The following is a 26,722-nucleotide window of genomic DNA, read 5'->3' as shown; positions in this document are numbered from 1 at the left end:
GCATGAAAAAATGGCTCCAGGACTCAAGTGGTTAAAGACTCTACCTGGCGGATGGGAAAACAGATAGAAAAACTTCATCCATTTTTTTTCTTAAAAAAAGTGACTAGACTGATTAAAGAGGAAGTAAACCCTCCTCTGTAACTTTTACCTATAGGTAAGCCTATGATAAGGCTTACCTATAGGTACTGTAAATATCTCCTAAACATGTACCGTTTAGGAGATATTTACCTTACATGCAGCCAGTGACGTCACTGACGCATGCGCTCTGAAGGAACGGCCGCTGGTGCCGTTCCTTCAGAGTCCCGTGCCTGTCGGCTCCCGCGCGCGTGCACGGGAGTGACGTCACCGCGGCTCCGGCCAATCAGATGGCCGGATGCTGCGATCCCGGAAGACGGGCGACTGAACATGTCGCCCGTCATACAGGCGAGTGAGCGGCACGGCGGGGGCTCGTTCTAAGGTAAGTATTTCATAATGAGCTAGTATGTGATGCATACTAGCTCAATATGTGTTTGTCTTTCAGGTTAAGTTAAACGAGTTTACAACCTCTTTAAGCAAAGGGTCCACATGTGTCAAAGGGTAAAGAAAAAAAAAAGGTCCTGTACCAGAGCAGACACCAAGATCACTGATATTAGTTTTATTAACCATAAAACTATTGTCTATGAGCCACTCTGAAATTTGTTTGATTTGGTTTGAAATGCTTGGCTTCAGGGATAAGCAACATCTACCCGTCATCCCCCTGTCCAGTAACAGCAGCTCTACTGGCACCCAATACACTCCTTTGGCAGGGGAAGGCAGATGGATAGGACTTAATACCAAAATTAAAGTAAAGCTCTCAGGCTCACCATAAACTAGAGGTGCACGATTCTGGATAAAATGAGAATAAATTTTTTTGCTTCGAAGATCGCGATCCTCTCAGGAGTCTCAGCGTTACATATTTCACATTATACAAAAAATTGGGCTAACTTTGTTTTTTTTTTTAATTCATTGAAGTATACTTTTTACCCAAAAATTGCTTTTGAAAGACCACTGCGCAAATACAGTGTGACATAAAATATTGCTACAACCGCCATTTAATTATCTAGGGTCTCTGCTAAAAAGATATGTATGTATGTATGTATGTATGTATGTATGTATGTATGTAATATATATATATATATATATATATATATATATATATATATACATACACACACACACACAAAATTAAAGGAACACTTAATTCAGAGTACAGCATCAAGTCAATTAAACTCATGGGATTACAGTAATCTGGTCAGTTAAGTAGCAGAGGGGGTCACTTTCAGCTGCTTTGGTGTTAATGAAATTAACAGATGCACTAGATGGACAACAATGAGACAATCTCTAAAACAGGAATGGTTTTACAGGTGAGACCACTGACATTTATTTTCTCTACTCATCTTTTCTGACTGTTTTTCACTAGTTTTGCAATTGGTTAGGCTCAATGTCACTACTGGTAGCATGAGGCGATACTTGGACACTAGAGGTTGCACAGACAGTCCAACCCCTCCAGGATGGCACATCAATATGTGCCATTGCCAGGTTTTCTGTGTTTCCTAGCACAGACTAAAGAGCATGGGGGTGATTCCAGGAGACAAGCAGTTACTCTAGGAGGTCTGGACAGGGCCGTAGAAGGTCCTTAACCCATTAGCAGGACCGGTATCTGCTCCTTTGCGCAAGGAGGAACAGGATGAGCACTGCCAGAGCCTCACAAAATGACCTCCAGCAGGCAACTGGTGTGAATGTCTCTGACCAAGCAATCAGAAACAGACTTCATAAGGATGGCCTGAGGGCACGATGTCCTCTAGTGGGTCCTGTGCTCCCTTGTCCGGCACCGTGGAGCTCGACTGGCATTTGCCATTGAACACCAGAATTGGCAGGTCCACCACTGGCGCCCTGTGCTATTCACAGATGAGAGCAGGTTCACCCTGAGCACATGTGACAGATGTAAAAGGGTCTAGAGAAGCAGTGGGGAATGTTATGCGGCCTGTAACATCGTTCAGCATGAGCGGTTTGGTGGTGGGTCAGTGATGGTCTGGGGAGGCATATCCATGGAGGGACACAGACCTCTACAGGCTAGACAATGGCACCCTTACTGCCAATAGGTATCAGGATGAAATCCTTGGACTCATTGTCAGCCCCTTCGCTGGTGCAGTGGGTCCTGGGTTTCTCCTGGTGCACAAAAAATGCCCAGCCTCATGTGGCGAGAGTATGCAGCCAGTTCCTGGAGAATGAAGGAATTTATACCATTGAATGGGTCCCACGCTCACCAGACCTAAATCAAATAGAACACCTCTGGGACATTAGGTTTCAGTCTATCCGACACCGCCAAGTTGAAACTCAGTCTGTTCAGGTGCTCAGTGATACCATGGTCCAGATCTAAGAGGCAATACCCCTTGAGTACCATTTTGGGTTGGTTCAAAGGAATTTCAGCAAAATTGAATTGCCTGCTGCATAATTTTTTCACTTTGATTTTTGGGGGTGCCTTTGAATTCAGCCCTCTGTAGGTAGATCATTTTCATTTCCATCAAACGATGCGGCATCCTTTCCTTCCTAACACATTACCCAGTCCACATCAGTATAGATATCCAGCATGATAATTTGCCAAAATTGAGATTACAAAAAAGGTAGCCGGCAAATTTTGACAGCTCTGAGCAGAGAATGGCTCTGCACCGGTTACAAGAACAGTGGAAATGCCAGGTTAAGATCGCGAAGGGGGGGGGGGGGTTGAATCGAGATTGTGATTTTTTAAAGATGATTTATGCAGCTCTACCATACACAATAAAATTTCAGCAGGCTGAATGTGAGGAAAAAGGTAGTTTTCCTCATCCACGCTAAACAGCATGGAAGGGGAGCCCCCCTGCTAGCTAATATAAAGAAAAGCCACGGCCCCCATGGCTGTCAAAAAACCCGTGCTGTGAAATGCATTTGATTGGATGCAGTCAATGGTTGTTCAAGAATTTTCTGGTTGGCTGGAAGTTTTATTTGAGCAGGGTGGTGCCAACAGGGCCATGGACAGCTCAAATTTTGCCAATTAAGAAGGAAATGGCCAACATTCAAGCCATGCATGACCGGCTTTAGAATTAATTTGTGAACCCAGTTTCAGAGGGAGTAAGAAGATGCTTTCCTAGCTGTGGTGCCTACTCAAGATAAAAAAACTTTACAAAAGTTATTAATGCCCAATTCCAGGGTTAACGTCCCTTTAACCACTTAAGCCCCGGAAGATTTTTACCCCCTTCCTGACCGGGGCCTATTTTGCGATTCGGCACTGCGTGACTTTGACAATTGCGCGGTCGTGCGACGCTGTACCTAAACGAATTTGACGTCCTTTTTTTCTAACAAACAGAGCTTTCTTTTGGTGGTATTTGATCACCTGTGCAATTTTTTGATCACGCGCTATAAAACAAAAAAAAAAAAAAAAAAAAGAGCGTCAATTTTGCAAAATAGCAATATTTTTAAAAATTTTTTTATATGAAATTCCCCCAAAAAAAAATGTAAAAATCAAAATTTAACACTTTCGGCCAATTTGTTTTATGCTACATATGTTTGGTAAAAAAAAAAAAAAAAAAAAATAGCGTATTTTGATTGGTTTGCGCAAAAGTTATCGCGTTTACTAACAAAGGGAAAGATTGTCATTTTTGTTGTTTTTTTTTTTTTTAACGCGTAATGGCGGCAATCTGCGATTTTTTTTGCGGTACTGCGACATTGCGGCGGACAGATCGGACCCTTGACTGACATTTTTGACACTTTTGGGGCTACCAGTGACATTTCTACAGTAATCAGTGCTATACATATGCACTGTTACTGCAAAATGACACTGGTAGTGAAGGGGTTAACTTTATTTGAGAGGGAGGGGCTGTGTGTGTGTCCCTAGGGGCGTGATTCTAACTGTGATTGGCTGTGGCTTGAGCTGTAGAAACAGTGATCAACGGTCCTACATAGTAGAACCGTGTGATCACTGTTTCTACACCGGGGAGAATGACAGGCGGCTTGTTTACACTAGCCGTCTGACTTTCTCCTTCTGCAGCGACGATCGCAGAGTGACCGGTGGACATCGGGTCCGCTGGTCACACGAGCGGGGGGGGGGGGGGGTTCCGTGACCACGCGGGAGCGCGCCTCCGGGGGCGCGTGCTCGCTCCCTAGACCCTCACAGGCTAGCGACGTAGGTCTACGTCACTTTGCCTGTGAGGGGCTGACTGCCGACGTAAATAGTCATGCGGCAGTCGGCAAGTGGTTAAGTAGCTAGTTTGGGCCAAGTTGGCCCAAACAAACTATTTACTGCACGAACAGGTACACTTTTATGGGTGCACTATATTAACTGTATGTAGCCTCAGTAGAAAAATATACAACTCTGTATTCTGGCAGTGGGACAATAACTTCCAGTCCGACTTCCTGAACGAAAACCTGCTCAGCTATTCATAGGAAGCTTTTTATTTTATGAATGAATACAAAGCTTCCTCTGATCGGCTGAGACAGGTGGATGATGTAACAATCTTGGCCTCAGACTCATTCATAGAATACAAAGCTCCCTGTGAATGGCTGAGCAGTTCTTATCCTGCTCCCTGAACAAAACAGTCAGGCTGTGATAGAAGTTCTTGTTCCATGGCAGGAACACAGCGCTGTATACTGTATGCAGCCGAGGTACATACAGTCAAATACAGCTTGCCCAGCAAGCCCATTTGTTACTTCAGTAAAGAATTTGTTTAGACTAACTTGGCTCAAACTAGGCTAACTTGGCTCAAACTAGGCTAACTTGGCTCAAGCTAGCTATTTAAAAAAAGGACATTAAACCTGGATTTAGGGTCAATTCACACCAGTGCGTTTATCTGCGTTTTAACAGATCAACAGAAGAACATTTGAAAAACAATAATTTCCAATGTGTCCTATTCACACCATAACGCTGCGCATGCATGTCAACGGGTATCAAAGTTTATGTCAACGGACTCAGCGGTAAAACGTGACTAAAATGGATAGAAATTTACATGTATTTTCGATTACATGTTAGCACAAGTCAGTGTGAATTGGCCCTTAGACTTTAAAAGAAAAAAAAAAATTCAGTAGAGTAACTGGACCTGATAAAGATGAAAAACCTTAACAGGCAACCAGATGTTTTATATTCTACCGTGTATGAGAAAAAAGGACACCGGAATCTAGCTGGTTATTATGGACAATGCCATCTATGATCTGTATTTTTTTTAACCAGTATCTTTCATGGACTAACATATTAAACAAATACATATTTAAATATTCATTTGTTTCTGTATGTGTGTGATCACCTGCAACCTTTTGCTACCAATATTCATCTGAAATTCTATACAAACCCTGAAGGATTACAAAGGTGTGAATGGCTTTCACTGTAATTGGAAATTACCATGGACAATCTACTTAGCTGTAATAAAATCCCAGCGCAATGCTTAGGTTCCTCTAGAGGATTAATGACCCAGATCAATGGTTTATAGTTCATGAGCTGCTCTTTATAGAAAACTCTTGATTTGTTCAGAGCCCAATACATCCTCTTCACCTAACGGATCAGCTCTACCAATGACTAATGCAGTTTGAAAGCTTAATACACATACCAAATATATAAATGGGGGCCATTTTAACTAGCAAAGGATTTTAATTTTGATTCATCCATTTTTGGAGATTAAGGGCCAGTTCACACTGAAGCGAGCGATGTTAGACATTGCATGTGATTCACACCGCACTACTGTGCAAATCATATGCGATGTCTGTGTGATGCAAAAATCTGCCATATGGATTGTAGGGCTGAACTCGCATCGCATTCGGACCAAACTTGTATAGGACCCTTTTTTTGGTCCACACCAGAATCAGATCGCATGGCTGTTCACACCTATGCGATCCGATTCCTGTCCAAATTGACAGTTCGCACTGCGATATGCGAAAAAAACCTAGGGGTTTCATTAACTTTGTATTGACACTCCCAGCAGTTCGCATATGACAGGGTGAACTGCCTGCGAGTCAGGTGCGATGCGGGAACCCTCAGTGAATTTTCAAGGTTCCCGCATTGCACGAGTGTGAACCGGCCCCAACACAACCCTGCCACAAAGTACAGCCCTGTCTGGAAGGTTTGGAGACCTGATAATTCTCCACTGCAGTTAGGTAGCACTTAGGAGGTCTTATCCCTTCTCCAGCCTGTGACTGAACAGTGAAAGGAGAAGCAGCTGAACGATGAGCTCATCCTTCTGTCACTATCAATATGCAGACTGGCTCACTGTGCTGCTTTGCCCTTTCTCTGTCTCAGCTGTTGGCAGTGGCTGATACCAAGGAAAATTTTGTTAATTGCACTACTGGCAATACAAAAATAAAAATGATAAAATGTATTATTGAATACAAAGCTACAATATTTTTTTGGAAAGGGTCTCGAAAGTCACATCATAAAAACCATAAATAAATGGTGTATTACATGCTGTTCATACTCAGTAACTATAAGATTTGTTTTCTGCATTATGCAAAAAAACCTGGTTGATCCTCCTCCTCTGTATCACCCTTTTCTGTCCAAGTCCCCAATTCAGCTGCGTTGGGAACTCTGCACATGCTCAGTTTTCAGTAAGTTTCTCGCCTAGCATTTCCTCCCGATCACATCTGAGCAGCCCATGTGACTATAGAGTCACACATGTGGGTGTATACACAGTGGTAAATGACAGCCCACTCCCTCCCTCCTCCTCCATGCCCACTAACCAGCAAAACACAATGGTTGTGGGATATTACATGAAGATTGATAGAGGCTTCACCTCCCTGTTATTCTAAGACACATGCTGCAGGGGTGTGACACAGCCTGTGACTAGCAGAAACCTGCCCAAACCATGTTATTGCCAACAAATAAAGATTTGATTTCAAATATATATTTGTATGACAATTTAAAACAGTTTTTTTTATATTTAATTTTTACTTTGTATTCTAAAGGCAGTTTTGTTTGTTTTTATTTTGAACACGTGACCAGCAGCAGAGGACTAGAAGCTCCCCCTGCTTATGTTTCCCTGCAGACATGCTGGGAAAGAGCTGGGTCATGCGACAGCTGTTTATTGATAAGGAAAAAGGTACGTAGATTTTTATTTACATTTTTTTCTTTAAATTACAGTGCCATCATCCATATACAGAAATAGAATTGGCAATGTAAATTAAACAGTGTGTGTTTAGCATCACTTTAAGCTGGGTTCTCACCGCATCCAATTAGCATGACATGAGAGTGTGACTGGCTCTCAATAGAGCCGGTTCACACATGTCCAGGGTGGCCGCTGTGCAATGTCCAAAAGGGTTCTGTGCATTTTTGGGTCCGGTTCAGGTGCAAATTCAGGCAAAAATTTGGACCGGAATCGCACCTGAACCGGTGAACTGGAAAGCACTGGACTCCAGGCTTGAAACCGCGGCCACACACGTGAACCTGTAATTTGAACAATCAACACTGCCTGACAAACGCGTAATAAGATATAGGCAGCTGAAACAAGACCTGTATCTCAATGATCTTACATAGGTATGCATAAGTCAACAACTCATATTTAAGATGGAAATCTTTTTGTTCTGAAACCATTCAATATTAATATGCATTGAGAAGGACAGCAGGCGAGAGATGTCATTATCCCCCTACCTGTTTATATTAGAAGGATGCCGGGCAATAGGCTAAGCAGGCCAAGGTAGCCTTCCAGCTGTCTATCCCCAAACTTATCAATGTTGCACAATCTGAGCCAATTCCTGGACTTCCTACTCATTAAAATGACCTGGGACTTCACTAGGAGTCTATGGGAGACAGCAATGAAAGGAGATCAAGCCACTTTGACAGGCTACATTCAAATAAAACAAACTTTAAATATTCTCCCTTAGACAAAGTCATCTCTTGTGACCAGTATCACAACTACAAATGTTTATCCGCTTTGCCAGTCAAGTAATCTCTGAAAACAGGTGAAAATCATTTATGCTGTAGTTGAGGCCATCAAAGTAACACCTAATTAAATCAGCAAAATAAAATAGGGCCTGTAAAAATGTAAACATGAGCTCTGCCTTGCACTCTAAGAGCCGGTTCACATTACAGTGATTCGACTTACCGGAGTGACCTCACAAGTCGCGGTGCGCTGCTCGCATCGCGACCTCGGAGCGGCCGGCACAGACTTCATAACATTGAAGTCTATGCAGGTCGCTCCGGGTCGCCCCAAAGAAGCTCCGGACCCTTTTTGTAAGTCGGAGCGACTTGTGTCGCTCCTATTAGAACGGGTCCACAGCTTCTCTATGCGAGGCGACCTACGGCGACCTGTCAGGCGACCAGGTCGCCTGACAGGTCGCACCAGTGTGAACAGGCTCTGAAGGTGCAGGCTCCACAACTCCTAGTTTCACTACTTAGTCTGCCACTGACCTAGAACATGCATGCAGGTCAAGATATCAGATTTTTTTTTAAACTTTACTGGCTGCATGCTTGTTATAAATCAAAGGCACATCGGGCAGGTAAACTAGAATTGGGATTACAGCCCTGGAGTCTGCAAATGTAAATATCAGTAACAGCACCCATATATCTATCCTCCAGGGTTTACTTTACACCTTAGTATATCCATGATTTAACAATACCTAGGGCATCGGTTTTGTACCTTACCTTTTTCATTTCATCAACATAAGCAACCATGGCATCTTCCTTGGTCATGTCACCCAAAGAATTCCATGCATCCCTGAAAAATGAATCCAGAAGTAGAACATGCAGGTCATGTACTCCACTATACACACAGACCTCTGAAACAATCACATGCAAAAAACAGCAAAGGTTTACTGGCCATTTGAAGTAATGGGATATCAATACTTACAGAATTATTCTTACTACTATATAATATCATATAAATGGTTTATATGAGATCTGCATTTTTCAGACATCACCAATAGCTATCAGCCACAAATCAGGTAAAAAGTATATTAATATAAATCACCATTTGTATCGACCAACAGGATCCCAAAATGCAGGCCTCGGTATATTACATGGTCCTTGAGTTGCTTGTTTGTAAAAACTGTAGAATTTCAGCATCATTTCGTTGGATGGCTGGAAAGAGCCTAAAATGTAAATTTTACAGGAATAATTAGGGATAACAGTTATGAACTGGAATCTCCATACATTTACCTATTTCAACTGGTACAACCTATGCAGTCTCTTGAAGCTAGGATAAATGGTAGGTGACAGAGCGCCTCTTCTTTTTGCCTTGTGAATGGCTGTCTCATTGACAGGCAGCTGGTAAATCAGCCGACACGGCCAATCACAAGAGTTTGGAAGAGCAGTATTGGCAAGTGCAAATACAAGGAACAATGTGTACAATGTCAAAAACCAAAAGAAAAAAACAGAAGTAGCAAATTATCGTAAGAAAACAAATTTAGCTGCTCCAAGTGGGTAGGCAAGGCTGCAATTCAGGTGACAGCTTGTAGGATGGGACGCACACTCTGTCACTGCTACAGAAGCAGGTGGATAGAAACGAAGGATGGCTGCACTCCCATAAACTATGCAGTTAGATTTACTCAGGAGACAAAAAAAAAAAAAAACACAATGGTGTACAGGCAGGATGAAGCAAGGGGACGCGTTTCACACGACTGGCGTGCTTTGTCAGAACCAAGTCGTGTGAAACGCGTCACCTTTCTTCCCGTAAAACATTGTGCATTTTTTGCTTTTGTCTTCTGAATTAGGCCCCTTTCACACTTGCGGACCGTTCAGATCCGCCTGTCAGTTTTTCAGGCGGATCTGAATGGATGCCCCATGCATCTCTATGGGGCATCGGATGTCAGCGGAGACATGTCCTCTGACATCCGATCCTCTCCATCAAATCCGGACGGATGGAAACCCTATTTTCCATCCATCTGGCAGATCGGATCGGATGGGATCATGTGAGAATGGACAGGCGGTCCACTCTCATCCGATTCCCCCATAGAGAAAAGCGGGGACCCGACAGCACTGTCTCCGGACACAGCGCGGAGACAGAGCTGCCATCCGCCTGCTCAGCGGGGGGGATCGGCGGGTCGATCCCCCGCTGAGAAAAACGGAGTCCGCCGATGGAGCGGCAAGTGTGAAAGGGGCCTAAATCTAACTGCATCATCTATGGGAGTGCAGCCATCCTTAATTTCTAGCAAATTGCCATGTTCTAAAGGAAATCGTAATCTCTATGTAAAGTAAACTTGATGGGCCTAGCGTCTGCTGACTTTGATAAAAGGTATAGGCTTAAAATGTAAAGGCAATTTTTTTTTGGTTTTGGATAGAGTGGAGATTAGAACACCTATTAGGCCACATTTAGGCTGTAAAAATGCTCAAATTCTGATAAAAGCTGAAAAACACGGCTATTCTGCGTTTATCAGCATTTTTGAGCCATAGCCTTTAAGGAGAGTATAGTCTTGCTAAAAAACCGCCACAAAACACTGAAAAACTCACTATAGCTTTCTACAGCTAATATTACTGGCTTTTTTATATTGTCTAGAATGCATGAGGCCTTAGGTTTTTAATGAGGTCTCTGCCCCCATTAGGTAGATTCACCCTCTATGTGTCCTGTTTACAATTATTATTAAAAGTGAAAAGTAAAAGAAAATCCCAAATCTGGGGTTGTCCCCAGAAAATGAATAGATGGGAAATCTTCACATAGGGACACTAGTTCTGGTAACCTGGGGGGGGGGGGGGCCCAAGGAATTCCCTTAAGGAGTAATTCCAACATTCCTCTCTGGGTGAACATTCAATTACAATAGGACTTTTGTCGCAGTTATATCTGCTATCTTAATTTTTTATAATTTGGAAATTTTTTTTTTCCACGAAAGTCGAGGTGCCCTTTAAATTTCCAGGGATTTCCTCTCACTTCCTGTTTTGGCTATGAGACAGGAAATGAAGACTCAATCTCCCTAAAACTACTGACAGGGGTTATAACCCTCCCTTACTATATTCAAAATGAAAAATATGTTTTTGCCTATAGTTTTTAGTTTAAGGCTATATTCCCTATTTACAGAAACCAGAACAGGGAGTTGTCAGGATGCCTGATATGCACATACGGTACTTGTCTCAGATTGGTGCCTCACTGGGCAGGGGCGCTGTGATAGTAAGAAATTCTTTAGGCCTCGTGCACACTGGGCGTTTTAAAAACTCCAGTAGCATTAGCTGTAGGATGCGTTTAAGCTTTTTTTGCTTTAAATAAAAACCCTGTACGCCCACAAAAGCATATGGCTCAAAAAAAAGGTGATAAACGCTGAATAGCCATGCTTTTCAGCTTTTGAGTTAGAGATTTACAGCTGAAAAACACCTCACAAAATCCACTAGTTCTGGGGTTTTTTTTCCAGCCAGAAAACTCCCCTGACAAAAAACATTGATAACAGCCTATCTACGTATGGACACATAGGATAACATGCAGAGGGAGTTTGCTGGCTGCAGAAAAAAATGCCCGAAACCAAAAACAGCCGCTGTAAAAACATCCAGTGTGCATTAGGCCTTACAAACAAGTCAGCATGGCCTGCTTTCATTTAAAGAGGAAGTAAACCCTCCTCTGTAACTTTTACCTACAGGGAGTGCAGAATTATTAGGCAAATGAGTATTTTGACCACATCATCCTCTTTATGCATGTTGTCTTACTCCAAGCTGTATAGGCTCGAAAGCCTACTACCAATTAAGCATATTAGGTGATGTGCATCTCTAATGAGAAGGGGTGTGGTCTAATGACATCAACACCCTATATCAGGTGTGCATTATTAGGCAACTTCCTTTCCTTGGGCAAAATGGGTCAAAAGAAGGACTTGACAGGCTCAGAAAAGTCAAAAATAGTGAGATATCTTGCAGAGGGATGCAGCACTCTTAAAATTGCAAAGCTTCTGAAGCGTGATCATCGAACAATCAAGCATTTCATTCAAAATAGTCAACATGGTCGCAAGAAGCGTGTGGAAAAACCAAGGCGCAAAATAACAGCCCATGAACTGAGAAAAGTCAAGCGTGCAGCTGCCAAGATGCCACTTGCCACCAGTTTGGCCATATTTCAGGAGCTGCAACATCACTGGAGTGCCCAAAAGCACAAGGTGTGCAATACTCAGAGACATGGCCAAGGTAAGAAAGGCTGAAAGACGACCACCACTGAACAAGACACACAAGCTGAAACGTCAAGACTGGGCCAAGAAATATCTCAAGACTGATTTTTCAAATGTTTTATGGACTGATGAAATGAGAGTGAGTCTTGATGGGCCAGATGGATGGGCCCGTGGCTGGATTGGTAAAGGGCAGAGAGCTCCAGTCCGACTCAGATGCCAGCAAGGTGGAGGTGGAGTACTGGTTTGGGCTGGTATCATCAAAGATGAGCTTGTGGGGCTTTTTCGGGTTGAGGATGGAGTCAAGCTCAACTCCCAGTCCTACTGCCAGTTTCTGGAAGACACCTTCTTCAAGCAGTGGTACAGGAAGAAGTCTGCATCCTTCAAGAAAAACATGATTTTCATGCAGGACAATGCTCCATCACACGCGTCCAAGTACTCCACAGCGTGGCTGGCAAGAAAGGGTATAAAAGAAGAAAAGCTAATGACATGGCCTCCTTGTTCACCTGATCTGAACCCCATTGAGAACCTGTGGTCCATCATCAAATGTGAGATTTACAAGCAGGGAAAACAGTACACCTCTCTGAACAGTGTCTGGGAGGCTGTGGTTGCTGCTGCACGCAATGTTGATGGTGAACAGATCAAAACACTGACAGAATCCATGGATGGCAGGCTTTTGAGTGTCCTTGCAAAGAAAGGTGGCTATATTGGTCACTGATTTGTTTTTGTTTTGTTTTTGAATGTCAGAAATGTATATTTGTGAATGTTGAGATGTTATATTGGTTTCACTGGTAAAAATAAATAATTGAAATGGGTATACTGTATATTTGATTTTTGTTAAGTTGCCTAATAATTATGCACAGTAATAGTCACCTGCACACACAGATATCCCCCTAAAATAGCTAAAACTAAAAACAAACTAAAAACTACTTCCAAAAATAGTCAGCTTTGATATTAATGAGTTTTTTGGGTTCATTGAGAACATGGTTGTTGTTCAATAATAAAATTAATCCTCAAAAATACTCATTTGCCTAATAATTCTGCACTCCCTGTATAGGTAAGCCTATATTAAGGCTTACCTATAGGTACTGTAAATATCTCCTAAACATGTACCGTTTAGGAGATATTTACCTTACATGCAGCCAGTGATGTCACTGGCGCATGCGCTCTGAAGGAACGGCCGCTGGTGCCTTTCCTTCAAAGTCCCGTGCCATAACCGTCGGCTCCCACACTCGTGCGCGGGAGTGACGTCACCTCGGCTCCGGCCAATCAGATGGCCGGATGCCACGATCCCGGAAGACGGGCGACTGAACATGTCGCCCGTCATACAGGTGAGTGAGCGGCACGGCGGGGGCTCGTTCTAAGGTAAGTATTTCATAATGAGCTAGTATGCGATGCATACTAGCTCATTATGTGTTTGTCTTTCAGGTTGTAAAAAAAGTTAAACGAGTTTACAACCTCTTTAACCTGAAAGGTTTTATTAAATGAACTACAACTCTCTACTACTAGTGGAACTGCACCTCCCCGCATACCCCAAAAGCATGATGCTAGAAGGGCATTTGGCAACATTAGCTTGCTACAGCATAAAAAACATGGGCTGCCCATAATATGGATGACATATGAACAAAGATTAAAAACAAAAAATATGCTGCAATTCTTCAGAGAAAATAAAAGTCACTAGACTTCCAAACTTCACACTACAATAAAAAGTAGACAGGAAAGTCACAATTAGGCTCACCTAATAGCAATGGAGCAAACTTCAGTCCAAAATGCAGATTTCAGAGCTCATGCTTTCTTTATACGCCAGGCAAAGTACAAAGGCCACAATCCACTGTCACCGCTTTACGTTACTATCCAAAACATTCCCAGGTTTAGCATAAAATATGTAGGTAAAGGGCACACCACACCCACAGTACATGGAGCATGGCAAGGTCATGCATAGAAGGAGATTGCCTAAACTCACTAACTAAAATAGTTAATGCGGAGCTTTCGCTTTTTTTTTTTCTGTTTGCTTGGTTTTCAATTTGCTCAAAGTAAAAAAGAAACCACCTCGTTCTTATTTTTTTTTTAATCCATATTTACCTTTTCAACTGGGCAACTCTTAGAGTCGGTTCACACTGAGGCAACACGACTCCTTACTACTTCGGGGGCGACTTGTGCATTACCATGCACCATGACTTCGGAGCGACTTGCAGGGACTTCACATAATGGAAGTCTATGCAAGTCGCTCCGAGGTCGCCCCGAAGTAGTACAGGGCCCTTTTTCTAAGTCGGAGCGACTTGTGTCGCTCCTATTAGAACGGGTCCTGTAGCGGTCAATGGACCACGAGGGAGTGTGACTTGTCAGGCTGACAAGTCGCGCTAGTGTGAACCGACTCTTAAAGTGAAACTAAACACACACTGTTTCATTTACATGATCACATCTCTTTCTGGATTTGGATGATGGCACCGTAATTATTTGAATAAAAAATAAATAAATAAAAAAACAAAAAAACAAAGACACACACGTCTATGTACCTTTTTTCCTAATTGATATACAGCTGTCACATGACCCAGCTCTTTCCCAGCCTGTCTGCAAGGAAATAAAAGCAGGAGGAGCTTCTAGTCCTCTGCTGCTGGTCACAGGTTTATAAAAAAAAATAAAAAAACTATATAAATAACTCGTGTGCACTCAATTTGAGAAGAGGTGAAAACAAAAACAAGACCCTTGATAAAGTTACAAGTCATTGACGCAACGCATCGGGAGGAGCCAGGTGACGTTACTCCCGGTCACGGCAGAGACCGGAATTTTGGATTCTATAGCATTCAGCCCGTGTGTGACCCCATTGGTCTCAGACTCCACTAGATGCAGTACTTTAACTGTAAGTTTCTTCATTTTTAAAACCCAGTTGTTTATACTACACCATGAGGAGTTTTTATTATCCTCCATGTGCAAGCTGTCCGATCATCATTCAGATAGAGTGAAAAAACAAAAATTAAACCCGCGCTACACAACGTGAGAATTTAAATAAAGATAAATGCAATATTGGGCAGCTGCTGCAGACACTAAGAAAGTCTTAGGAAAATATGATGAAACCGAAATTATGCAGCGCTAGCTCAAAACAAAGTGTTAAGTGTTGTGATATAAATACAATAATCAGTATGATCAAATATACAAAAAAAGTGCTAAGTGCTTATAAATATCTGAGCAGTAACAGATAAATATATAATTAAATATGATAGTGCACAATAAATAAGTGATTGAAAATAGTCCAAATAAATATTCAGTGCTTGAAAAAGTCCTTATAGTGATCCAATTAAGGTGCCAAGGTGCCAAATAATTAAGGTGCTTGCAGAGTGATATGGTGCCCCTCAAGGTTCCCCACTCACCAGATTGCAGATAATCATAGACCTTCAAAGTTATTGCACATTGCCCGGGATCTTTACAGGACCAGAACTTCTCCTATGTAGCCTTGGAAATTGTTTTGGGTCAGCTTCCGCTTCCACCGTTAAACAAAAAAATGGCCATACATGGTGAAGTAAGTATGAGCAATTTTATTCCCAAAAAAAATTTAGATGGGTACTCACAAGCAAGAATATAACTCAGGCATATACAAGGAACTCGTGTGGCGCCGCTCTCGGCGTGCGTTCCACACACAGGAAGTTCCTGACCGGAAGTGACGTTTGTTTTGGTCCGCGACCGGAAGTGCGTCAACGCGTTTCGCCGTCAATACAGCGTCTTCAAAGACATCACTTCCTGTTAGCGGAGGCTCTTTATATCGTAGCCTCTCGATGCTAATTTCCGGAATCTAATTATTTAAACTTTGGCAATCGATCATAAACCATATATCTTATCCAATGGCATTGTTATAGTGGAATTACTCATCTATAACCTTTGTTATTTAATTGATATATCTATAATATTCATGAGCGATTGTTACGTCCGGGCATCACTTCCTGTACACAATGCTTATTTAACCCATTGTTTATCCTGCTGTTTTACAATGTTAAAAACATCAGAGATATAAATATTTTATTGTGTTCTCATTAAATAGTTATTCAATTTTTAATACTAAGTTAATTGATGATAATAAAAATAATAAAAATTCATTAAAATTGATCTTAAATTAAACAAAATAAAGATAAAAAATATAAAATTATAATAATAGAAAAACCTGTAATATGTTCCTATAAATAATGGGACAATTGATATTTTAATAATATGATATACATAAATCATTAAAACCTTTATATAAATTAATATATAATCTTGAATTATAAAAACATGTAAATATATGTGTGGAGAGGGAATATGGTCATCAGAGGAATATAATAATATAATAGTATATATAGTCAATTCTGAATTTCTATACTAAAAATAATAAATAAAATGTTAATTAAAAAAAGGTTGAGAGGAGATTATATATATATATAAACATTTTATTCTTAAAGGAATAAAGGATATTTAGGGAGGGTTACCAATTGGATAGGAAACAATTGACATCTAAGTCTACGTTCAGTCCTTTTGGTTTGAGTGTCTCCAACCGATGGATCCACTGGGTCTCGTTTTGTGACACTGCTTTTTTAAGGTTACCACCCCTCCAGTGGGGTTCTATTTTGTCTATGGCACAAAAGGACAAAAGGGTGGGGTCACTATGATGGAACAATTTGAAATGGTGGGAAAGGCTGTGGTTTTTAAACCCTTTCTTTATATTGGAGACATGTTCTCTCAGTCTCACCTTCAGTTCCCTTGTGGTCCTACCCACATATTGTAGTCCACATGGACAAGAGAGAAGGTAAGTTACATGTGTGGATGAACACGTTATAAATTTATTGATTTTATACATTTTACCATTAAAAGATGATTTAAAATTCATATTTTTCCTTTTTCTAAACCTAGAGGTGCGGCAGATCATACACCTGCCGCAACTAAAGAACCCATTCTGATCCCAGAATGTGCCTATTTTTTTAGGTGGATTGACCACATTATGTGCTAGTTGTAACCTGAGGGTTTTAGGCTTGGTATAAATGAACTGTGGTTTTGAGGGAAGTAAAGTTTTAAGAACATTATCTTTTAGTAAAAGGTGCCAGTGCTTTTTTAAAATCTTCTCCATTTGGGTGTGCTGTCTTGAAAAGCTGGTGAGGAATGCCATACTATAATCTCTATTAGTCTTTTCTTTTTTCTTGAATAGATCCTTACGTTCAATATTTTTAACTTTTTTCTTTATTTTCTCCAGATCTTTTTTCTTATATCCCTTTTCAGAGAATTTATTTATGATTACTTCTGCTTGTTCATCGTAATCACTTTCTTTGTCACAATTCCTTCTTATCCTCATTAGTTGACTGCTAGGAATTGTATTGAGCCATCTGGGATGGTGGCAGCTACCTATGGGGATGTAGCCATTGGCATCCACTTCTTTAAAATAGGTTTTTGTAAAAAGTTTGTTAAAATCTTTAAAAATACAAAGGTCCAAAAAATTGATACCTTCCAAACTATTTGTGTGGGAAAAAGAAATGTTATATTTGTTGTTATTCATAGATGATAAAAATTGATCTAATGTATTCTGGGTACCCCTCCATATAATAAAAATGTCATCTATGTATCTCTTATAGGTGATGAGTTCCTTAGGTCTGTTTTTGAAAATTTGTTCACTCTCCCATTTCCGCATAAATATGTTTGCTATGGAGGGAGCATATTTTGCTCCCATGGCGACTCCTTTCTTTTGTCTATAGTATTCTTTCTCATGCCAAAAAAAATTGTTGCTCATTGCGAGGTCAAGACCTAGTAGTATAAATTCCTTTTGTTTCGTTTTTATTTCCGTCTGGTCCAGGGCCCATTTTGCTGCTTGTAATGCATGATCCTGCTTAATGTTTGTATAGAGGGAGTTAACATCTACTCCCACTAGAATGTCACTTTCCTCTATTTTAATATCTTTTATAATTTCCATAAGGTGTTTGCTATCTCGCAGGTAAGCCAATCCTTTCTGTGCTAGCGGCTGAAGAAAACAGTCCAGATATTCTCCTAGACGTGATAAAAGGGAATCCACCCCGCTCACAATGGGCCTGCCAGGTGGTTGTTCCTTGTTTTTGTGTATTTTGGGCAGCTGGTATATTACCGGTACTCTGGGTGCATCTGGTACCAGGTACCTACTTTCCTTCTTGTTAATAATATTTTCTTGGCGTGCCCATTTAATAAGTCTGGTAAGTTTAGCTTTGTATTTCTTAGTAGGGTTCCCTTTTAATTTTTCATATGTCTCAGGATCATTGACCAGTCGGTTTAATTCATTCAAGTAGTCATTTTTATTTTTTTAATTAACATTTTATTTATTATTTTTAGTATAGAAATTCAGAATTGACTATATATACTATTATATTATTATATTCCTCTGATGACCATATTCCCTCTCCACACATATATTTACATGTTTTTATAATTCAAGATTATATATTAATTTATATAAAGGTTTTAATGATTTATGTATATCATATTATTAAAATATCAATTGTCCCATTATTTATAGGAACATATTACAGGTTTTTCTATTATTATAATTTTATATTTTTTATCTTTATTTTGTTTAATTTAAGATCAATTTTAATGAATTTTTATTATTTTTATTATCATCAATTAACTTAGTATTAAAAATTGAATAACTATTTAATGAGAACACAATAAAATATTTATATCTCTGATGTTTTTAACATTGTAAAACAGCAGGATAAACAATGGGTTAAATAAGCATTGTGTACAGGAAGTGATGCCCGGACGTAACAATCGCTCATGAATATTATAGATATATCAATTAAATAACAAAGGTTATAGATGAGTAATTCCACTATAACAATGCCATTGGATAAGATATATGGTTTATGATCGATTGCCAAAGTTTAAATAATTAGATTCCGGAAATTAGCATCGAGAGGCTACGATATAAAGAGCCTCCGCTAACAGGAAGTGATGTCTTTGAAGACGCTGTATTGACGGCGAAACGCGTTGACGCACTTCCGGTCGCGGACCAAAACAAACGTCACTTCCGGTCAGGAACTTCCTGTGTGTGGAACGCACGCCGAGAGCGGCGCCACACGAGTTCCTTGTATATGCCTGAGTTATATTCTTGCTTGTGAGTACCCATCTAAATTTTTTTTGGGAATAAAATTGCTCATACTTACTTCACCATGTATGGCCATTTTTTTGTTTAACGGTGGAAGCGGAAGCTGACCCAAAACAATTTCCAAGGCTACATAGGAGAAGTTCTGGTCCTGTAAAGATCCCGGGCAATGTGCAATAACTTTGAAGGTCTATGATTATCTGCAATCTGGTGAGTGGGGAACCTTGAGGGGCACCATATCACTCTGCAAGCACCTTAATTATTTGGCACCTTGGCACCTTAATTGGATCACTATAAGGACTTTTTCAAGCACTGAATATTTATTTGGACTATTTTCAATCACTTATTTATTGTGCACTATCATATTTAATTATATATTTATCTGTTACTGCTCAGATATTTATAAGCACTTAGCACTTTTTTTGTATATTTGATCATACTGATTATTGTATTTATATCACAACACTTAACACTTTGTTTTGAGCTAGCGCTGCATAATTTCGGTTTCATCATTCAGATAGAGTGACAGATATCCTATAGAGACTTATGCCCCATACACACATGCAGATTATCTGCAGACTTTTGTCTGCAGACTTACCAAAACCATATAATACGAGGTCAAACCTAAACACTTTCAATTTGTATGCAATCCAGCAGGCCCTTGCACTACATAGAAAAGGTAAGTCTGCAGACAAAAGTCTGCAGATAATCTGCACGTGTGTATGGGGCATTAGGTTTGATTCAATGCCTGTTACCTAAATAATTGAGGTTAGAGGCCATTGCACTTCTTGGTGAAGTGGGTTTATCTTTTTGGATTGACCACCAGATTGTATAAGCCCGTATTTCATCACTAGATTCTGGGAGCATCTAACTTGCACTTTCACAAAGAACTGTGTTTTAGTGTGACATTCACGCTTTCTGCACTGGACGTTTGTAATTCCACAGTGTCGTGGTCACTTTTGAATAGTATTTTGTATTTTTTCTTTTATTTGTTTTGATATTTACGTTTTTTGAATATTGTGGTCACTTTTGGAGTCTCATTTATTATTGGTTTTATTTCATTGTTTAAAACGTATATGAATTTCTTACGTGTACCCTAATTCTTGCTACACATTAGATTTAGTGCCACTCCATATATTTTGAATAAAAAAAAATTGGGGAAAAAAAAAAAAGGGGGGGGGGGAGAAGGACTGCCTTTGGAATGCAGAGTAAAAATAAATAATATCAATAAACGGTTTTAAATTGTCATACAATAATTTATATTTGAAATCAAAACTTTATTATTTTGTGGAAAGAATATGGTGTGGGCAGATTTCTGCCAGTCATAGGCTGTGTTATGCCCCTCCAGCCTGTGTCTTTGAATAAGAGGGAGGTGAAGCCTTCATTAATCTACATGTAATATCCCGTCCCTGTTGTATTTAGCTGGTTTTTGGGCATGGGAGAAGGAGGGAGGGAGGGGGCTGCCACTTACAACTGTGTATACACCCACATGTGACTCTATAGTTACATGGGCTGCTCAGGGAGGGGGAGAGAACACTCAGCATAGAAACTCACTGAAAACTGAGCATGTGCAGAGCTACCAACACTACTCTGCAAAATCCCTACCTGAATTGGGGGCATGAACAGAAGTTGGAAATAGAGACCAGCAGGATCAACCAGGTATTTTGTAGAATACAGAAAACAAATCTCATAGTGACTGAGTGAGTATGAACAGCATGTAATACACCACTTATTGATAGTTTTCTTTATAATGGGGGTTTAGTGACACTTTAAAAAGCATTCTCACCCACTAAGAATATTTAGCAATGTATTTTCACAATTCACTGATGCACACTAGGTCCTGCGGTGCCATCTTCCTCTCTTAAAAGGCATAGTTCACTTTTACAAAAAAAACACGATCTATGCAGGTAAGGGGCACCTGTAGATAAAAATAAACTGTGCAGCTTTAACTAAGGTTGGATAAGGCTCTTGCCATTAGGTGAAGGCCATTTATGGATCTCCAGATCCCTGACTAAAAACTCCCAGGGAGGACATCATCTCATCTGCCTTGTTGCTAGGATATTAGCATACCCCTAACAGTTACTGCTCACCCCATCCATCACAGGAGTGAGTTCTCAAACCCCTACATGAGTGGCCCACTATCCCCTCCATCACAGGAGTGAGTTCTCAAACCCCTACATGGGTGGCCCACTATCCCCTCCATCACAGGAGTGAGCTCTCAAACCCCTACATGGGTGGCCCACTATCCCCTCCATCACAGGAGTGAGTTCTCAAACCCCTACATGGGTGGCCCACTATCCTCTCCATCACAGGAGTGAGTTCTCAAAACCCTACATGGGTGGCCCACTATCTCCATCACAGGAGTGAGTTCTCAAACCCCCACATGGGTGGCCCACTATCCCCTCCATCACAGGAGTGAGTTCTCAAACCCCTACATGGGTGGCCCACTATCCCCTCCATCACAGGAGTGAGCTCTTCAAACCCCCACATGGGTGGCCCACTATCCCCTCCATCACAGGAGTGAGTTCTCAAACCCCTACATGGGTGGCCCACTATCCCCTCCATCACAGGAGTGAGCTCTTCAAACCCCCACATGGGTGGCCCACTATCCCGTCCATCACAGGAGTGAGCTCTCAAACACCTACATGGGTGGCCCACTATCCCCTCCATCACAGGAGTGAGTTCTCAAACCCCTACATGGGTGGCCCACTATCCCCTCCATCACAGGAGTGAGTTCTCAAACCCCCTACATGGGTGGCCCACTATCCCCTCCATCACAGGAGTGAGTTCTCAAACCCCTACATGGGTGGCCCACTATCCCCTCCATCACAGGAGTGAGCTCTTCAAACCCCCACATGGGTGGCCCACTATCCCCTCCATCACAGGAGTGAGTTCTCAAACCCCTACATGGGTGGCCCACTATCCCCTCCATCACAGGAGTGAGCTCTTCAAACCCCCACATGGGTGGCCCACTATCCCCTCCATCACAGGAGTGAGCTCTCAAACACCTACATGGGTGGCCCACTATCCCCTCCATCACAGGAGTGAGTTCTCAAACCCCTACATGGGTGGCCCACTATCCCCTCCATCACAGGAGTGAGTTCTCAAACCCCCTACATGGGTGGCCCACTATCCCCTCCATCACAGGAGTGAGTTCTCAAACCCCTACATGGGTGGCCCACTATCCTCTCCATCACAGGAGTGAGTTCTCAAACCCCCACATGGGTGGCCCACTATCCCCTCCATCACAGGAGTGAGTTCTCAAACCCCCTACATGGGTGGCCCACTATCCCCTCCATCACAGGAGTGAGTTCTCAAACCCCTACATGGGTGGCCCACTATCCCCTCCATCACAGGAGTGAGCTCTCAAACCCCTATATGGGTGACCCACTATCCTCTCCATCACAGGAGTGAGTTCTCAAACCCCTACATGGGTGGCCCACTATCCCCTCCATCACAGGAGTGAGTTCTCAAACCCCTACATGGGTGGCCCACTATCCCCTCCATCACAGGAGTGAGTTCTCAAACCCCTACATGGGTGGCCCACTATCCCCTCCATCACAGGAGTGAGCTCTCAAACCCCTACATGGGTGGCCCACTATCCCCTCCATCACAGGAATGAGTTCTCAAACCCCTACATGGTGGCCCACTATCCCCTCCATCACAGGAGTGAGCTCTCAAACCCCTACATGGTGGCCCACTATCCCCTCCATCACAGGAGTGAGCTCTCAAACCCCTACATGGTGGCCCATCATCACAGGAGTGAGCTCTCAAACCCCCACATGGGTGGCCCACTATCCCCTCCAACGCAGCATATCTGAGCTCAGGACTACTGCCACAGGAGAGAAAGCACATGCAAGAGGGTCTAAATTGTCTAGGAGTGTCTTAGCAACATTCTAGCAACAAGGCAGGATGGAATGATGGCATCTCTGGGGGGTTATTAGTCCGGTTTCAGGATGCAAGTAAACAGCCTACACCTATAGCAAGGGCGTTATTCGATTTGGTCAAAGCTGCCTAGTTTGTTTTCATCTACAGGCACCCCTTACCTGCATAGGCAGTTTTTCTTTTATAAAAAGGTGAACAAGTCTACACGAGGCCAACTTCAAGAAAGAGGAACGGACAAACCAGTCCCTGGATGATGCACCACAGAGCATGCGTATGATTGCCACAAAGCCTCCTGTGATGCATGATGGGAGTATCCCAGGAGGCTGAGAGCAGCAAGGGGAAGCCATTTTTACCTAGATGAGAAATCTGGAAGTGCAGGCATCTTCCCTTAAAAAAAAAAAGGATTTCCGAGGAGAAAAAAATGCTTTATATGTGTAAAAGGAGTGAGGGCGTAGTAATTTAGAGAAAAGTGGGTGAAGAGGGTGATAGTCTGCTTTAAAAAAAAAAAAAAAAAAAAAAACATACATACTGTATCTCCTTGGGTTCCATCATCACACAGCCATAGTACTCCTGGACTAAGTGGGCTCACATGTCATTACCGGAGTGCCACTTAGTCCAGAAGGAAGGCCAGTCCATCAATGAGAAAAAGAAGGAAAGATCTGATACTTCACTGGACGGGCCTGAAAACTGCAGAAAAACAGGTATTTACCAAGTTTTTTTTAAGAAATGGAGTTGGAGTTCTAATGCAACCATTTTTATGTTGGAAGAAAGATTTAGAGCCCTGCTTCCTAACCTGTGGCCCTTTGGTAAACGATGCGCAGACCTCAGCAGTCTGTATTGGGAACATGTATTAGGATAATAGGACTGATCTCTACTAGCCTTATGTAACATGTTCCCAGTTTCATATTGCCTTTTGTAGCATATTCCCAGCCAACAATGTAACATGTCCACACTCTCTGACCCTCATTTCCTCTATTAGGTCTGCAGTTTATGACAAGTCTTCTCAAGCATTATATATATAATGAACATTGCACGTGGCCTTTTGGTGATGTCAGGGGGCCACATTTGAGGCCCCCTTTAGTTCATAAATTGACAATCACTGATTTAGAGCAATAGAACACTTTTCATAATACAGCAAAACATCAATTCATGGAAATCTATACAAAGAGGAACAATTACTGGGACTGACAAGTTTCGTCCAAATGAAGAAGCGATGGAAGCCAAGATGTAGTTCTATTAGGGGCCCTTTCCTTCACATATTAGAGCCAGTATAAGTAGAAGGGTTTTTTACCACCCCTACCCCAATCCCAGGAGCATGTACACTCTGTTCAGCAAAGTAATCTGTACTTCCAAGTATCATGAGTATGTGCTTACTTTCCTTTCTTCCATGCGATAGCTCTAGGGGCATGGTTATAGGCCCAATGCTGTTACAGGTGTGGCACAGGAGCAAGGAAAGAGAAGTACATGCAGATAAGAACAGGTAGAGTTAAGTGATCATTTTACCTTGTCCTGCATGGATAAAGGAAGAATTTAATTTAATGAACACCTGTTTTTGCTGTATTCAGGCTGTATGGCTACCGTCATGTGGATGCTGAATGCAAAGAGCACCCAAGACCTGTGTTGTTCTAGCCAGCAATATAGTTTCATAGTAGGTAAGGTTGAATAAAAGACAATAGTCCATCCAATTTAACCTGTGTAGGTGTCAATGTCGACAATAATTTTCTGTATGTTGCGTTCACGAAGATGCACGTCCGATGAGTGTTTTAAAAAGATCAATACTCCCTGATGATACCACTGATTGTGGAAGAGAGTTCCCCATCCTTATTTCTCCGACAGTCAAAAAACCCCTACACAGCTTAAGGTTAAACCGCTTCTCCTCCAATCTCATTGTGTGGCCCCTTGTTCTCTCCGAGACTGAAAATTTTCTTCCTACGCTGGAATCCCCATTGACGTATTTGGCAGGCCCCAAAAAGTTGAAGTGAATCCCCAACACCTCTGATGCCCAACTAATGGCCCTTTGGTGTACAGGATGTGTAGCCTTTTGACCTCAGCAATTTTTAGCGGGACCATTAATCTCTACTAGCCTCATGTAACATGGTCCCAGTTTCGTACGGTCTTCTGCAGCATATCTCCAGCCAACAATGTAGCATGTCCACACTCTCGGACCCTCATTTTCTCCATTAGGTCTGCATTTTCTGACAGTCCTCTCAAGCATTGCATATATTGATATTATGTGTGGCCCTTTAGTGATTTCAGGGACCACACTTGAGCCCCCCCCCCCCCCCTTTAGCTCAAAGGATGACAACCACTGCCAAATACAGCCATGCCTGTTATCTCCTGCAACAATCGGATCAGCATGACATAAAAGCATCTGGTGTGGTGCTTGCCAGTTGCTGAATGATCTTGCCAAGGGTCCCCCTTTAGCCAGAGTGCATAGATCTAAATACGATAGCCTATAGGTCTCCACACTGTTTGGGCTTGATATGAAAACTTGAGAAAGGACAGTTCTCCAGTAATATTGGTCCCCATGAGCTGGATGTTGCCTTTTGTGAGAATTGTCTTTTCTCCCCCCTTTTACAAATATGCCCCTTTGCTTCATAATCACAAAAGTAGCGCCAATAGGTGGATTCTTACCATTTTTGGGCAAGCTTTGGATCACGCTCACAGCTGCTTCAAATCTTTTTTGGTGAAGTGGTTTTGTGTCTGCCATAATGGTGCTTGGAGTGGTACAAAAGGTAAACCTGAGATTAAAATGCTGCAAAGACATAAAAGGAGATTAGAAACGGAGTACAAGGAGATCCTAACATCAGAAACATGCTGAATTTTGCCAGGGAATTTTCCCCAGAGCTTATTGAATGAGGTGAAGCTCTGCCAACTTCATTCATCCAATCATGTGCAAGAAAAAATATTGTTTTCTTTTGCTTGCATATGGGTGCTATTCTTCTTTAAAGGAGAAGTTCACCTCCTAAAAAATAAAATGCACATTGTTTACACCATCAGCCGGTCATGGGTGCAATGCCAGCTTTCTGCAGGCTCTCAAGATAGCTGCCTGCCTGTGCAGTTACTTCAGAGCAGGAAGATCCAATGAACTACGAGAGCGCTCACCATTGCCCCCATAGTTCATTGAGAACTACAAGCCGTCAGTCCCAATTGCCAACGGTACTTGTAGTCTATTCGTTCAAAGTAAACGGTGAATGAATGATGCAGCCATGTGGGCGGAGCCCCGCTGTTTTCAAATTGTGACAGTGGATGCGGAGAGAGAGCATCCCCAACCCACTGTCACAGGGTTGTGAGAAGGGAATCAGAGGGTGCATGCTGAACATTTTACACCCTAAATATGGGTGTAACATGTTCAGATAGGGTGAACTTATCCTTTAAAGTGAAATTTCACCACCAATTTCTGAGGAAAGATGTCTTACAAAGTGAACAGCTTACTTGCTTTAGGCTGCATTCACATGTCAGTGTATTGATCGCAGGCAGAATCGCCGCGATTCCGCCTGCGGTCCGGAAATCATTGCAAATCGCGGGGACGCATGTGCGTTGCCCGTGATTTGCAATAGCACCCCAAACGCTGTGCGATGTTGCCGCGAGGGACGCATTACGCCCAAAAAAGTACAAGAGCTTCTTTGGAGCGTAATGCGTCCCGCAATTTTTTTTGCGCGATGTTACCGCGATTCGGCAGGCGGAAATCGCGGCAACATCGCTCAGCGT

At 42.0% G+C, this 26,722-nt stretch overlaps 1 protein-coding gene across 2 annotated transcripts in view; it reads right to left on the bottom strand.

Annotated features, from left to right (window-relative positions):
* ACBD5 (acyl-CoA binding domain containing 5) overlaps positions 1-26,722 on the bottom strand; it is a 65,984-nt gene that overhangs the window by 35,030 nt on the left and 4,232 nt on the right. For both annotated transcript variants that reach the window (XM_082257313.1, XM_082257314.1), the window contains exons 2-4: positions 25,646-25,766; positions 8,940-9,060; positions 8,615-8,687 (exon numbers count right to left, since the gene is read on the bottom strand). In XM_082257313.1, coding sequence (XP_082113439.1) covers positions 8,615-8,687; positions 8,940-9,060; positions 25,646-25,721 — 270 coding nt within the window. In that variant the 5' untranslated portion in view covers positions 25,722-25,766. The remainder of the gene's footprint in view (positions 1-8,614; positions 8,688-8,939; positions 9,061-25,645; positions 25,767-26,722) is intronic.

The sequence above is a fragment of the Pelophylax lessonae genome (genome assembly GCF_965119305.1).
Source record: "Pelophylax lessonae genome assembly, chromosome: 5".
NCBI classification, from domain to species: domain Eukaryota; kingdom Metazoa; phylum Chordata; class Amphibia; order Anura; family Ranidae; genus Pelophylax; species Pelophylax lessonae.
This window is presented reverse-complemented; position numbering and strand designations above follow the sequence as displayed.